This window comes from Macaca thibetana, chromosome 5 (genome assembly GCF_024542745.1).
Source record: "Macaca thibetana thibetana isolate TM-01 chromosome 5, ASM2454274v1, whole genome shotgun sequence".
NCBI classification, from domain to species: Eukaryota; Metazoa; Chordata; class Mammalia; order Primates; family Cercopithecidae; genus Macaca; species Macaca thibetana.
Genome location: NC_065582.1, coordinates 17,958,369 through 17,974,725, shown reverse-complemented (window position 1 = coordinate 17,974,725; position 16,357 = coordinate 17,958,369). Strand labels below are relative to the sequence as shown.

The 16,357-nt window shown below is 35.3% G+C and overlaps 1 protein-coding gene across 2 annotated transcripts in view; it reads left to right on the top strand.

Annotated features, from left to right (window-relative positions):
* The window catches only part of GALNTL6 (polypeptide N-acetylgalactosaminyltransferase like 6), a 1,210,113-nt gene that overhangs the window by 220,704 nt on the left and 973,052 nt on the right, over positions 1 to 16,357 (top strand). The window contains exon 1 of one of the 2 annotated variants that reach the window (XM_050792470.1): positions 2,823 to 5,338. The exons of the other annotated variant lie outside the window; for it this stretch is intronic. Within the exon in view, the coding sequence (XP_050648427.1) occupies positions 5,177 to 5,338 (162 nt within the window). The 5' untranslated portion in view covers positions 2,823 to 5,176. Of the gene's footprint in view, positions 1 to 2,822; positions 5,339 to 16,357 lie in introns of those variants that run through there. 2 annotated transcript variants of the gene reach the window in all.

The following is a 16,357-nucleotide window of genomic DNA, read 5'->3' as shown; positions in this document are numbered from 1 at the left end:
TGGCCTCCCCACGCTCCCCGTGCTCTGTATTGATTCCCTGGGAGGGTTGCATTGAGGCAGTGGCTCTCAAATCTAAATTTTCCATTCAGTTTTACCCTCTATTAGTTGAAACAGACAACACCATCTCCTCACTAAAGATATATGCTACAGAAGTATACAAACAGGTCCTGGAGCCTAGGGCATTCATTAAAATAGAAATACCATAAACATTTATTATATCAGAAATGGGAGACTGCACACCACTGACCGAACAACAGATGTGTCAAAATGATGCATTAGTTGAATTTTGCTGTGCTTTCCTCTTCCTTTTCTACCTGAGAACAAAGCAATGTACTAGTTAGAAAAAGCAAAATAAAATAAATTCAGAGACTGAGTTGCAGAGTAAATGATATCAAAACTCTCTGCAGATTTAATAAAAGTAAATTGCTAGAGGTCATTACTTTTCATGTTTATTGATTTTTGCAGTCAATATCATTATTAGCTAGTGGAGAAAAAGATTTATCATGAAGTTCCAAAATACAGAGTTAAAGGAAGAGGAAAATTCAGGTAGTTCTCTATTTAAGGAAACATTGTACTCACAAACTATTATCAAAAAACAAAGAATTGATAGTCAACGTTTTTTTAAAAAAAAGTTTTCTATAGTCATGAAAAGGTATAGATTGTGTAAAAGAAGGTTGTGCTTATTTTTAAAAATTAATATTGTATTATTGTGTTAATTTAAAAATTTTAAATGAAGCAAAAATGAGTAAAACATTTTTTCCACTTGAGTACAGCAATTTATATTTTCTACTACTGTTCTTCAGGTTCCTGAAGCCCCGTGATAACCTAATAGCAATATTACTAATAACATTGCAAACTCCTTGTATAAACTCCACAAAGACAGGAAACTTGTTTATCTTTCTCTTATCTTCACAGTGCCTGGCATATCATAGAATCAATAAATATTCTTGAATGAAGGAAGAACCAGCAAGTTTCAATGTAATTTTGAAGGGACTAAGTCATCAACTGAAGGGAATAACTTGGGTGAACCGACGGGAATAATATCCTTTTGCTATAATATCCCATTACTATGCTAATGTTTCAGTGCAAAAGAAGCCAAGATGAAGAGACCAAACTCCATGAACTTAAAAAATGGATTTATAGATACAGAATATCCAGAAGCCAAAACTTATACTTTCTGATATGTCCAGAACTATTTCAGGTTAAATTTTTGATTCTATTCCTGCATCTCTGAAGCAAAACTCATAAGCACAGCTATTTGAACAAAATATCTGCTAATCTAAGCCATTTTCCCTCAGTCACCACAGAAGGCTATAATCATAGATGCTACTTATGAGTCAATGATTCCTTCAAATGGTTGAGTTATCAATAAAACCATCAAATGGACCGTTTCCCATAAACTTGGATGAAAACTATTATGTAGATTATATTATTTGATGTTAAAATATTGTTTTCATGAACTAAAATTTGTCTTAAATGTAACAAATGTAAAATTTGTACATTTTGAAATAATAACCAATCTGTTTTAAAATTTCCCACTGAAAAGTTTTTCATTTTTTATTTTATTTATTTATTTATTTTTGTCACACTATCAGAAGCATTCTTGCAGCCCCACGCCAAGCACTAACTGCATGCAGAGCACAATGCTCTAATTTGCATCCTCCAAAAAAAGACAGCTCAACCAGACTTAATGTATTTTGGCTGGCAATTTGTATGCCTAGTCTCTGCCCAACATACTTTAGTTTGAAAGAGCCAAGCTATAAAGCCTGGAATGATAGTTTATAATAGGAAGCTTGATAGAGTTGTTTCCACTGCTATTTTATCAGCTCCAGCAGGAGCGGAATTTGTTTCTTAAAGAGATGGGAGTGTTCCTTGTAGACAGAAGAATACTAGTGGGTTTTACAATGATTATTTTGGAGAAGTCATCTTTTCAACCTTCTGCAAATGCTATAGTATTTTTAGGTTATTTTATAATTTGTGTATAATCATAAATTATATATTTCTTTGTGGGTCTAGTTTAATTTGTAAAATACTGGGACTTCATGAAACCAGATTTTTTTTTTTATATTAAGCATTCACAAGAAGTAAACTTCAGTTAACTTTGTTCTCTTCATTAGGAACTTTCCCTGCATACACTTGCCTGGAGGGAGATCAGTGAACAAAAAGAAACAGTAGAGAGATTTTGCCCATTTCTTATCTTTATTAAACTCCTGCCCACATGCCATTAGATTATCCTTTTTACCTTTTATAAAATAGTAATTGTCAATTACTTTACATTTCCTTTTATATTTAGCTCTTTTGGATATTCTTAAATTATTAAACAGAAAACTTAGTTTATCAGTAACAAGCCATATAATCACAGAATTTCACAGAGAAGTTTTACCAGCTACAATATCATGGGTGGAAAGATTGAATTCTATTTTACATGGCTTCTCAAGACCATGTTTATTCTCAAATGTAGAAAATGTACTCTTGCCAACTCAAGGTAACATAAGTATTTCTAATAAAAAATGCAGGCTCAGTCAGGTGCAGTGGCTCACGCCTGTAATCCCAGCACTTTGAGAGGCCGAGGCAGGTGAATCACCTGAGGTCAGGAGTTTGAGACGAACTTGGCCAACATGGTGGAACCCCGTCTGTATTAAAAATACAAAAGTTAGCCTGGTGTGGTGGTGGGTGCCTGTAATTCCAGCTACTCAGGAGGCTGAGGTAGGAGAATTGCTTGAACCCAGGAGACAGAGGTTACCGTGAGCCGAGATCACGCCATTGCACCACAGCCTGGGTGACAAGAGTGAAACTCCGTCTAAAAAAAAAAAAAAAAAAAAAAAAAAAAAAAATGCAGGCTCTATGGAGTAAATTCTCAATCAAATATAGGTATTTTTCCCACTTTTACTCTCCTTCATTTTCTGGCTGGCAGGCTGGACTTTAGTAGTGGTAACTTTGATTTTATTCCCTCAGAATCAGTCCCTGAGCCTATGATGTTATCAAACTAAACTGCGGTAGGCTCACTGGGCCAGTAAGGCCAAATACCCACACCAAGGTTTGCAGCAGGAGAAAGGAAGGCATTTATTTGCAGGGCACCAAGAAAGGATAATCAGGCAGTTCAGGCTTAAGTCCCAACTTCCCCAATGGCTTTCAGGTAAGGGTTTTCTTAAAGGAAAGTGTAAATTTCAGGAAAGCAGAAGTTACAGGCAAAATCATAAATCAATACATAGAGGTTACACAATGTTTGGCCTAAAGTCATACGTAGATTTAAAGTTCATCTGATTTGCAGTTGGTTAAAAAAGAGAAGCTTTGTTTAAAAATTTGGGGTGGGCATAAAAGAACTTTAGCTTGTGGCTCCTGGATGTGGCTTCCTCCAGTCCCTTCAGGAAAAAATGTAGAACAAAGAACATAAGTGATCTGAGTTTAGTCCTTAGCATCCCCATTTGGTGTGGATCCAGATTTCAGCAAACCAACTCAGGGATGTTTGTTCCCTTTAGTTTCTAACTTTCTTGCCTATTGTTTTGAGCTATTATTACCTTCTTGCTTATCAAGTTCCTTATATACTTCTCCAGGCTAGCTAGGTCCCTGGAAGAAATTCAAGATTTTTCTTTAATTCTATGTTTGGGTGGGCCCACAGTCCAAGAGGGGTCCCTGCTCCCTCTCAATGATTCAAGTGAGAATAATTTATCTGGAAAATGAACTTAGGAAATACTGGGAAAGCAATGAGGAAATAAGATGGAATGCTAGTTAAGAAAGTATGGTTATCATCAAGGTTACTAATGTGTATAATGAATTTGTTCTTGCTGGGGTATTCTTGGCATTTGTAACAAGGCACCTCATAGGTTTCTTCCTGAAACCTAAGAGTAGGAGTATTTATGATGCACTGTCATCAATCTTGGCAAAGGCAGAGTGTTAGTGAAGCAGGAGAGTTCCCTGACCCCTCTACAGGATGTGTGACAGGGGTGTGGCTTGCGTGTTCAGCACCATGCACTTAAATCCCTTACAGGAAGGGGAGCATGCAGACAGGCAGGTGCAAGAGCTGAGGTGAGTGTTTTGGGGCTCCGTCCGCTTGGTAACGTCTACGGGTGGGTACCTATGATTTCCAAAGCCCAAGTGGGAGTGTGTTTCAGTGCATTCTTCTAGCTTTGCTGTCCATAGATGGCTTAAGTGTTAACCAGCTCAGTGCCCTCTTGATACCCAGGTCCTTGTCTGCCATCCAGGAAGAATCACATTACACATGGACTTGAAGGATAAATTCAGGGATCTTATTAAGTGGTGTAGGTGGCTCTCAGTGGGATGGATGGGGAACTGGAAAGGGGATGGAGTGGGAAGATGATCTTCCCCTGGAGTTTGGCTATCCAGTGGCTGATCTCCTCTCTGATCATTCCCAGCCAGACTCCTTTCGGCATTCAGACGTTCCTTTTCTTCTTGCCTTCTCTACCACACTGTCCTGCCATTCTTATGCTCTTCTGTTAATCTCCTCATAGGTTCTGGAGCCTGGGGTCTGAGGTTTATATGGGCACAGGATAGGGGAGCATGACAGGCCAAAAGGCAACTTTTGGGCATGAAAACAGGAATGCCTGTTCCCAATTAGGGCTATGGGTTTCCAGACTTGCAGATGGGGCCTTTGCCAGGGAACCACTCTTTTGTACCCATTATTTCCCTATCTCCTGTCCATCTAATTAGTTTTCTGACACCTTGGTAACTGACAAAGCAAATCAAAGCTTTGGGCAAAAGGGTATATAGAGTCAACCTTTCAAGCACTGATAGGGCTCTGGGGCTACACTCTCTAGCTCTAGCCTCTCCCCTATCGGCACTGTCATATAGCTTGATATGGTGATCCTGACTCCTCTGCAGCCATCTAGGAGATGAAATATTACCTGTAAACTTTTATTTTACTAATAGCTCATTTTCACTTTGTATTCACCTATGACCGCTTAGATACTAAAAAACAAAAAAAAAATGGACTCTGAAAAAAGAGTCCTCACATATAATTTCAGAAGCACTGCCTTAGAGCGCTTCTAGTTCTGGTCTTATATCCCAGTCATGGAAATGGAGCATTCGCAATTTTATATTATTTCAGTAGAGCCTCAAAGCAGAGAGGATGTAGGACATGTACCACACTTCCCTGGGAAGAGCTCGGGGACACCGTGAGCTTATTTAGAGATGAACGTGAACACACCCTTAAAGACCTATGTACATCTTCACATCCTTAATAGTAACCACAAGCTCCAGATGGGCTGTCTACCCCAACCCATTCACCAGCCAGATGAGAGCCAAGTTCAGAGCAGGAGATGGCAACCAGAGGAATCCAAGCATTAGTGCAGACCACAGAGTGCATGAGCTGGTTTATCAGGTAACCCGTAAAAAGCAAACGGCTACAATGCAGATCAAGACAAGATAGGGTGGTTCGTCTCATGGATGCTTGTTGTTGAATCAGGACTTTAGGGTCATGTAGTGTCACCATCATCTCTTTCTTTTGTGATCACTTTTGCCCAGGGTAGACAAGGTTAGCTTTGCTATCACTTTGTATTTGGAATCAATTCAACCTGACTTCCTACAGGGCTTTAAGCTTTGATATTTGAAGTCAAACTTTTGGTATTCAGAAAACCTTTTATCTCATGAAGTTTTCTTATTTAACTGTCTCTACTAGTATAAACATACATACATATTCACCCATACTGTCTCTCACACACAATTGTATTTGCTTTAAAAAAAAAAAAAAAAAAAAAAAAAAAAAAAAAACCTAAGTTATACGTGCCCTTTCTCTTCAAAACAAGTTACATGAAGTTGTGGTTGCTGCCGGAACATCAGGGGAAGGGGAATGAGTACCAGGCAGCACAATGAAAGAAAACTTACTATGTAAAATAATATTCAAGACTTATGCAGTAACATGTAAATAGGAGAAAAATAAAATACAAATAAATAAAACTAGGGCTGATTTTAAGATAAATGTACTCAGGTGTAATTACCATTTTCATTAGATACCTAAACATATTTTTACCTGGAATAAGAATCTGCATACCAAATTTTAGTGATGAGAATTTTGTAATTTCTGAATCATATTTTATGTGAAAAGATTTTGAGGATTTCTTTGAAAACAGACATGGTGTTTAAAAAAAAAAAAACACACAATAATACAGGGGATCAACAGGAGAAGCAGGTGCTATCCCCAGTCATTATAGTCAACTTAATAAATACTCTGCACACAGACTCCAAAACCTATGAGCATTGATCCAAAAGAAAAATCATTAAGGTGAGGATAGAGGTAGCCATTCTCTTGAAAGCTGCTTCCTTCAGTGCCTGTGGTGTTGGCATAAATAGCTCAAAGCTGTCTGGAATTAATTCTTTTCTAAAGGGACTGCTGAAAAAGACAGGAACATGTGTTCTTGGCAGAAAAACAAAGGGTTTTAAAGTACCTCAGTATTTATCCCACTACAAGCCAACTTAGTGCATTATATTAATATCAAAATTGTACCTCTACAACTGGGGGAGAAGTTTATAGCTGCTGACAAAATTTTCCATACACTTCAATCAGAAGGAAACAAATGAGCTGTGTCTATGTGTATGGTGTGCATGTATGCACGCATGCACATATTTTGTGTGTCTGTGTACCTGAGTATATATGAACATGGAACATTTTTTACAGGAATGGGTCCCCTAGCAAAGGAGGCAAGACTTTTAACTTTTATCTTTTGAAGTTATGTAAATTTTTATAATAAACAACATATATCCATGGGATGAATAAAAACTAAAATAATCACAAATTATGAATTTCTAAATCAAAGTACAATTGTATTTCCAAAACAAAATCCAAAATTAATATGCATATTCTAAAATATGTTCATAGTTAAGGAAAACGTTATTTGTTCATGTTGAGAAATACACTTGGCTTACAGAGACCAGGAGGCTTTCTAAAGTTAGAAATCTTTCTTTCTAACTCTACACTTTAACATATTTAGAGATACTTCATGAGAAATATGATATACATATTTAATTTTTCTATTAATATTATAATTAATGTTTGATAATGGTAACTCCAATATATTGCAATAACGTTAGATATTAGAGTCATTCTTATCACACACATATTTTTATAACAGGGTTTTCAATCAAGGGTCAAAGAATCACAATTCAAATAGAAATAATTTAAAGGGCACATTTTATATTTTACATAATTTATTTAGATGAATTAAACATGAAAAGTGTCTTAGTTTATTTAGGTTGCTATAATGAAATTAGTGGAATGGCTTATAAACAACAGACACTTGTCACAGCTCTGGAGGCTGGGAAGTCTAAGATCAAGGCTTCCAGCAGGGTCAATGTCTGGTGAAGTCCCACTTTCCGGGTCATAGATCAGAGATCTTCTGATTGTGTTTTCACAAGTTGGAAAGTGCCTCTTTTATAAGGAGATTAATCTTGTTCACAAGAACTCCACCCTCATGGTCAAACCACTTCTCAAAATCTTCATCTCCAAATATTATAACATTGAGGGTTACGTTTCAACATAAGAATTTTGAGGGAATTTAAACATTCAGTTTAAAGTACAAAAGTAACCATATACAATAGTATAAAGGAAGCCTAAATAATGATTCTTGTCAAACTCATATTGTCCAATTGCTGAACTTTGAAACAAATGACAAGTAGTGCCTTTTCATTAATGATCAAAAGAAAGTTGTTATTTCTGTTTCTTGATCCAAACATTTTGATAATCGGAATTAATTATTACAACTTAAAGTTGAAGAATGTATGTAAGAAACTTCGACTGTCTCAATGTGTCATTCAAATAGGAACTAAGAGATATCCAAACCTTAGTATTCAGCTTTTCTCCTTATGGGTCCAGACCATTAGAACTAAATGCATGGAAACACATCCAAATGGAAGACAGAATCTCACTTTATTATTTGCTGAATGAAGGGCTTATAACTTATTGTATGGGGTTCTCTGGCAAAATAAAAAGAAAACAAATAAACCACTAAGTAGAGAAAATTTCCCCTGCTTTCCTTCTTCTTATTCTGAGATAGCCAGTTCTCAGAGTAGCCTCCTTTCCCTTTCAGATGTAGGCAGAAAGTGAAATACAAGGGAAGAATTTTAAGAGAGGGTGGGCGTTTGATTGTATTAAAATTGTGGAATATTCTGGAACTAAAAACTCTCCTAATGCTTCACTGCTGCATATCTCTCTTTCTAACAATTTTCTTGAAGTAAATGGAGCTCTTTTCTTAAAAAGTAGGAAATTTAGAAAAGTACAATTTCACTGTGGTTGTTACACATTTGAAAAATACCAAAATAGGCCTCTTTGGTAAAAATTAGATTGGAGAATGTGACCTGTGCCTAGAAATCAAATTGGGACTTCAATTGTTTCTCCCACCCTTTTCCCAAATCCAAGATACGACGAAGTCCAGAGCAAATCCAAAGTCCGTTTAGTCAACCAGACGTTGTAAATGGGAAAACCTGCCAAACTTTAAGCTGAGCTCTGCCTAAGCAGCTCCTCTGGGGTGGGGTGAATTTGAGAGCCCCATCTGACACATGACAAAGTAGTAACACTCACTGATAGAATGTAATTTTGACAACTTCTGAGTTAATGTGGCACAGTTATCAGGGTTCTTCTTAGCCAGATTGGTCTATAGTTTTAGATTTCACAGAAAGGATCTAAAATTGAATTCTAGCCCACCCAGAGGTTATTAAGCTTGGGGAAAAATGGACACAATGTAATTGAATTCATCAATGATAGTATGAAAAAAGCTGTCAGTTTTTTATGATGAAATATATAGCAGCAAAGCATATTCAATACTTTGTCTACTGATAAAAGCAGTATTTTGTTCTCTAAAAGAGTATTTGGGAAACCAAGTATTCCAAAATAGAAAAATTGCGGAGTGAAGATACCTATAAACAAAATATGTTTATAAAATCTGCTATTAAGAATAACAGATTAACTTAAAATTCTGCCACTTAACCAAAAAAATGCTGCCATTTAGCCATTTTATCACATAATATTTATCACTTATATTGTTACATACTTGAACTTATATTTTCTGCATAACATTGAAGTATGCATTTTATCATTTGACATCATGCTAAAGCATAATTTTATTTTCAAGGAAAGCCTTGAGGATATTATGTAAATAGTTGTATGGCATTCTTTCACATATACAAGTACCATAATCTATTAAAATATTTACTTTGTTTACCATTTAAGCTGTTAACATTCTTTTTTGCTGCTACAAAGAACTGTCTCCTGAGAATACTTGTATTTATATTTTTTCAATTTCAGATCATTTCTTAGAGTACATACAATAAATAAAATTACTTGGATCAGTCTATGAATATTTTTAGGACTCAATATACAGAATATACAATGTTTTAAAGTTTGTATCAATATGTATTTCCTTCTCTTGTGAAACTGCTAAAATTAAGTATTATCAGGTTTTTAAACCTATGCTAATTCATCAAGCAAAGAAAAAGGATTGTAGAAGTATTTTTAATAATATAGTTATTTAATTATAAATAAAGCATTTTGACATATTTGTTTGCCATTTGTGGTTTATCTTTAGTGAACTGCTTATTGTAGTACTTTGTGTGGTTTATAGAAGTATCTTTTCATATCTATATGCAAAAAAATTATAGACTACATGTATCAATATTTGGCTTATTGTAAATATTCTCCTAGTTGATAGCATTATATTGTATGATGGTTTTATTTTTAAAACATTAAAAATATTTTAAATTATGGTTTTAAAATTAAAATATTTTAACGTTACAATATTTTTAATGAAGTACTTTAATGAAGTAAAATTTTTTCTTCTTTATAGTTTTGGGTTGGACTGTTACTTCAATCTTTAAAAGAATTTATTTTACAAGAACACATAAATTTTGCCTAATGTACATTACGTATTAACTTTAAACATTAATTGTTTTTGGCTGGGCATGGTGGCTTACACCTGTAATTCTAGCACTTCGGAAGGCTGAGGCAGACACATATCTTGAGACCAGTAGTTCGAGATCAAACTGGACAATATGGTAGAAACCCTGTATGTACCAAAAAAAAAAAAACAAAAAAAAAATTAGTAGTGGTGCATGCATATACTCCCAGCTACTCGAGAAGCTGAGGTGGAAGGATCACTTGAGCCCAGGAGACAGAGGTTGCTGAATATTTAGAAGGTGAGACTAGAAAAAATAGCTTAAAAAAAAAAAGTGTAGGCCAAGCATTTTGGTCTCATGCCTGTGGTCCCTACTACTCAGGAGGCCAAAGCAGGAGGATCACTTGAGCCCAGGAATTCAAAATCAGCCTGGGCACCATAGAGAGAGTTTGTCTCTACAAAAAGTAAAAAATAAAAATTAAGAAAAAAATAAAAAAAAAATAAACCTGGGTGTGGTGGTATACTCCTATAGTCCCAGCTACTCCAAAGGTTGAGACGGTAAGATTGCTTGAGCATGGAGGTGAAGGCTGCAGTGAGAAGAGATTTCCCCACTGCACTCCAGCCTGGTGGCACAGATCCTGTCTCAAAAAAAAAAAAAAAAAAAAAAATATATATATATATATATGTCAAGTTTTTATTCATCTGAAATTATACACTATGGGAATGTGAATTGTTCTCTTTGTGTGATCATCTTTCCATTGATTAATGTGGTGTTTTGAACATGATTTATTATGTGGATACACACTTAGAAACATAGCTCTTTCCGGAGATAAATAATCTTTTCCATTTTTCTGCACATGTTTTTACTTTAGCATTAGTACCAAACTAACTTCATTTGTGTGCTTGTACTCCATGTTATACTACATGGCTATATAAATCACCAACTACACATTTTTGGGGTTTTTTGTTTTTGAGACAGGGCCTCGCTCTGAACAATCTGTCACCCAGGCTGAAGTGGTTTTTTTGTTTTGTTTTGTTTTGTTTTGTTGTAGAGACCAGTACCCAGGCTGGTCTCAAACTCCTGGGTTCAAGTCATCTTCCTGTCTCCACCTCCCAAGTCGTTGGGACAACAGGTGTGAGCCACCATGCCTAACCTACACTTCTTTTTAAAAGCTATTTTTTCTAGTCTCACCTTCTAAATATTCTAAAAGTATTAAAGATAATTTTGATAAATTGATTGAGACCGAATTAAATACATATATAAATTTCGAGAAAAGTAAGATCTCAAAAAATATGAACTTTCCCATCCAGACACAGAATACTTGTCTTCTTTGATTCAATTTTGTTCCCATTCATTTCAACAAAATTTTGCGGTTACCTTGGTTGTATTTTATTTTCACATTGATTTTTTTTCTTACACTTAGGAGTTGTTTTGTGTCTGTGTGTGTGCATGTGCACCTTCATGCGTGCACATTTGCATGTTCTTCTTTTTTATTCTAGCACATTTTTCTAATTTATTCTCCTGATTTATTTTACATAATCGCCAAATAATATCTATACTTCTTTTCGTATAGTTTGCCACTGCCTATTGCCATCCTGTTTAGAGTCATTCACTTTTCCTCTGATTGAGTAGTTGCTTTTTTGTAGTATAATGATCAAATGGCAATCTTACTTCCCTCTTTTTTCTCAGATTTCCAGAGCCTACTTTATTTTTCTGCATGCTTTAACTATATCTTATAAGTCTTCAAAAGGGAACATTTAGAAGACGGTGACTTGAGCATTTGTTTCTGATCATTTCTCTCTTCCAATTTATTATTTTTACATCCCAGCCACTAAAATAATTAAAATTCTCTATTGAGATGTATACAGACATCCTATTGCATCTGAATCTTTGGAGAGGAAGTATAGGTATCAGGGCATCTTTTGTTGCAATTGAGAGACGATCAAGAAATTAAGTTTTGGAAAGAAGTGTGTCTATCTACCATGCTTGTGCAAGTAAGCAGATTTCTGAGTTGCCTAGAAGATAGATCATCTCCCTGGAGAAGGAATCTTTTGGAAAAAGGAAGGGGGTTTGCTTCTACTCCCTTGCTCTGTGTTCTCTATGAGAAGGAAGCTGTTTGTTCTGATTCAGATAGAATAAGAGGAAGCAGTTGTATTGGTTGAAGCCCCCCTCTCCTGGCTTGCTTCTGGGAGCAGAGAGAGCTCCTGGGACATTTTTAAACAGTGAGGTCCCAGATTTTCAATTCCATTGTCAATGGGTGACTAAAGAAGACATCATATTTCTATCTGCCAAGGGCTATGTGCTCATACTTGACATTACAATATAATTCGAATGGTCGATGGCATCTCACAATGACACAGAGAAATAAAAGTAATTGAAAATTTGGAAGAATCCTGTGACTTGAAAGGGAAGAAACAGTTTAATAACTTGAACAGTTTTCTAATATAAACACATGAATGAGGGCAAGAATGTGAGAAAATGTAAGTAGGAAATATAAGTAAGGAGCTTTAAAGAGATTTAACACAACAAAAAAGATATTTTGGAGCCGAAAAAAAAAAAAAGTCATGATTCTTAGATTTTAAAAGTATTTAAATGTGAATTGGTTAAAAATGTCAGGAGTCAGATTATATTTAGATTGCAATACAAAGTGTGATTTTTACTCCTGCTATGTTTATTTGAAGTTCTAGTCAAAAGTCAAACCACTAGTAAGTGGTGGAAGTGACTAAAAAGCACATCTGTCATTGTCATAAGTCCATTTTCTTCTCTATTATATCATCTCTGAGATTTAAAATCAAAATGAGAGTCAGTTGCCAGTTTTAATGTGAGAGGGAAGGGAAATACGAAGGGCACAGTGCTCCCAAGAAGCTCAGGAGGAGAGGGCTCAACAGAAGACAGTATCGGGAATTTGAATCCAGCTTTGCTTAACTAAAATTTGGATCAGGTAGGAATAAGTTACTTTTCCTAAAATGGGAAAAGCTCAGTCACAGATAAAATGTTCTTTTTCTTTTTTTCTTCTAAGGATATCTAAGTAATTCATCAGGAGAGAAAAAATGTGTTACTTTGTGCCAAATTAATGGCATCTTTAACCTGAATTACCAAAACAAGGACAAGTCTCAGAGAAAGAGGACATAGTTAAAAATTTAAGACAAAAACAATTCTATAAGTGCAAAATACAATAAAATACTTCTGTATATACATACATATATATGTTTATACATATATATACATATCTGCATAGATATGCACACAAATATATATACATATGCACATACATACATGTATATGTGTATTCATTTATTGATAATGCATATGCGTGAAATATGTTAGAAATAATTGTATACTTAATTGCTCTATTTTCCTGTTTCTCTATTTTTACATATCACCAAAAAAATTTAAACATGTTCAGCTGATGATTTATCCTTGTCAATGATCCCCTATATTATCTGAATCTGCATGAAAAATAAAACATTTTATTTCTCTAGGAAGCCAAAATATTTTGAAAAAAAAAGCAAATGAAAGTTACATATTGTGGTATCAGAATACTTCTTATTGTCTTTTAAAGAAAGACACATAGAACAATTTAATTATAGAGTTGAGGTAGTTTTCTATGTATATCAGGCCCTCCAAACACACCCACTACCATTTCAGGCTGGCATTCAAAACATCACTTAGTCACTACCCAGCATTCCATTTTGTTTGACTACATAGAAATAACATTTTTCTGCAATGGATGTATCGCTAATATGTATAATGGAACTGACTTATTTTGCAAAGCATTTCAAGGTCTTCCAGTTAATTTGACAGAAACTTATTCCATTATGTAAATAAAAATTACACCATATTACATGGGCTCTAAGGAAAATGACATATGTAGATTGCTATGCATAGATGCATAGAGCCGTCATTAGGAATATGTTTGGCACTAATGTGGGGAAAAAAAACAACAATCTTTCTAATTAGCCATGAAGAAAATGTGCATACATACTAATATACAGGTAACAGTGATTACCTTAAACCAAGAAATCAGTTATTTTAAAAATTCATACAACTAGAAAAAAATCTTATTTTTTTTTTTCTTTAAATGACTATTTGTAATACTAATGGAAGTTTTCAGGTCTTTTTTTTCTCTCTCTGTATTTTTTTTTTCTCTCTCTCTCTCTCTCTCTCTTCCTTCATCCTTTTCACCTTCTTTCAATCTGACTAGATAATATTTTAAAAATACATTTGTTTAAAAAAATTCACCCAGTCTCCTCCTCTGGCAAGGGAGAAGGTTGTTTAATGAGGAGAACAGATGCTTCACTGTCTAGTCCCCCAGTAGTTCATGTTGTATTGAGCTCAGCAGCCCTACTCATATATTGCACTTTCATTCTGTCATTCAAATGTTGCAAAATCCCCTCAAGCTCCTTTATTTGTCTAGTGAAAGAAAAGAACTATTTTGGTCATATCATTTCAAAATGTCTTGTTGTCACCTGAAAATCTTGATAAAAGGCATTTGAAATGTCCCAGAAAGGCCAAATATGTGCTTGTGTTATTTATTTCAGTTTTTATAATGCTAGAATTTAATTTTTCTCTTAATTAAACTTTGGGCTTTTTTTCTGTTACCTATCCATTGTATACTAGCTTAACTTCTCTAATAAACAAGCTCCATGATTTTAAGTTGTATTGGTTTAGGAGATGGCTTGATTTGTTTTAGACTAAAACACCTGAATTTACAAACTTGCCACTTCCAAGTATATCCACCCTGAACGGTCTCAAACTCACCATCTCTTAAGGACTTAGCATACGCCAACATTGCACTGTAAATGCTTTAGAATCTGTTATTTACCACTCATTCCCTGCTTTTGAGCTTGGTATTTTTACCCACTTTTTTTTTTTTCTTTTTGAGACAGAGTCTTGCTCTTGCTGCACAAGCTGGAGTGCAATGGCATGTCCTCGGCTCACTGCAACCTCTGCCCCCCAGGTTCAAATGATTCTCCTGCCTCAGCCTCCTGAGTAGCTGGGACTACAGGTGCCCACCACCATGCCCAGCTAATTTTTGTATTTTATTTTAGTAGAGACAGGGTTTTGCCATGTTGGCCAGGGTGGTCTTGAATCCCTGACCTCATGATCTGCCCACCTTGGTCTCCCAAAGTGCTGGGATTATAGGCGTAAGTCACTATGCCCGCCCTCCACATTTTTCTAAGTAAGAATACTGAGAGAGAAATGTAATAATGTGTTTAATGTCACACTGTCTAGAAATAGACCAAATACGAATCAAATGTCTGTCTCTCCAGTAAACCATTACAAAATACCAACTCACCAATTTTATTGCTATGAAATAAGCTCAATTGTGATAATATTTATATTTTTATAAGACTACTGTTTCTTACTGCCTTACCTTTCCCCAACCCATGTCCCCAAAACACACACATGTATTTTCTCCCTTCGTAGAAAGTCACATCTCTTAAAAGTAAAGAAATAAAATGAAAGAAGGTTGGTCGTGAATTACGGGCTATCGATAAATTTTCAAAGCAATAAATAACTATTGTGGCTACATCCAAAATCAGCATTCCAAAACACATTTCAACACAGCATGTCACATTTTTAAAAATGCAATTCTAGGATATAACCACATTTTTCATATGACTGAAATCACATGGCCTTTTGCCCTATGCTCCACGAAGCAGTGATGTGTACAGAGAGGGGAATAATACGTGGCAGTTCTAGACCTCTGAAGCTCCTGCCAAGTTCCCCTATCAGAGAGACTACGAGTAACCCTCCCCTGCCTGGCTTCAGAATTCATCACTCTACCTCCTTTCTGCTTCCTTTGCTACCTAGGAGAAAAGCAATGTAAAATTTAATAAGTCGACTAAAAGTTATTTTCCCCACCATCTGTATGGGTTCTGGCAGTGTGCCTTGCAAAGTACTTTTAGTTACTAGGAGCTATGTAATACCTAAACCCTGCCTACCAGCTGTTGGCACCAGAGTAAGTCTAAGAAGTTCTTGAGCAGCCAAAATTTCCTCTCATTTCCCACTGCTGTGAAGTCCTTTTATGCATCTTAGTACCTTCCATCCTTGGAAAGCTCTGCAGGGGAAGGACAGTGTAGCTGAATATCTGTGAAGGCCAGTGTAAACACCAGCACTTTGCTTCCCTTTCTTCAATTAGCTTGCCCAAATTCAGAAGGAAAGAGTAGTTTCTCAGTATAATCTTTCACATTCATGTTTCAAAATAATAAGTCTCATCAGCCTCATAAAATTAAAGGCTGCCATAATTAGCCAAAGCGTGGCTGATTTGTATTTTTTCCTCATTTAAAGATGTTTATATTTTACATGTTTATAGAATATCACAGATTTTTCCCTAAAACTGAGTTATTTCTAGTTTTTTCTATAATTACTTTTTTTAAAAAACTTTTTTTGGCTTTTCTTTTTTGGTTTTGTTTTCTAAATATATATGACTCTAAACAAAGTGATTTGCAAAACCCTTTGTTGCAATTAAAGAAGACACTCTTTCTGCTTTGTCATTAAAAACAATTGTTTA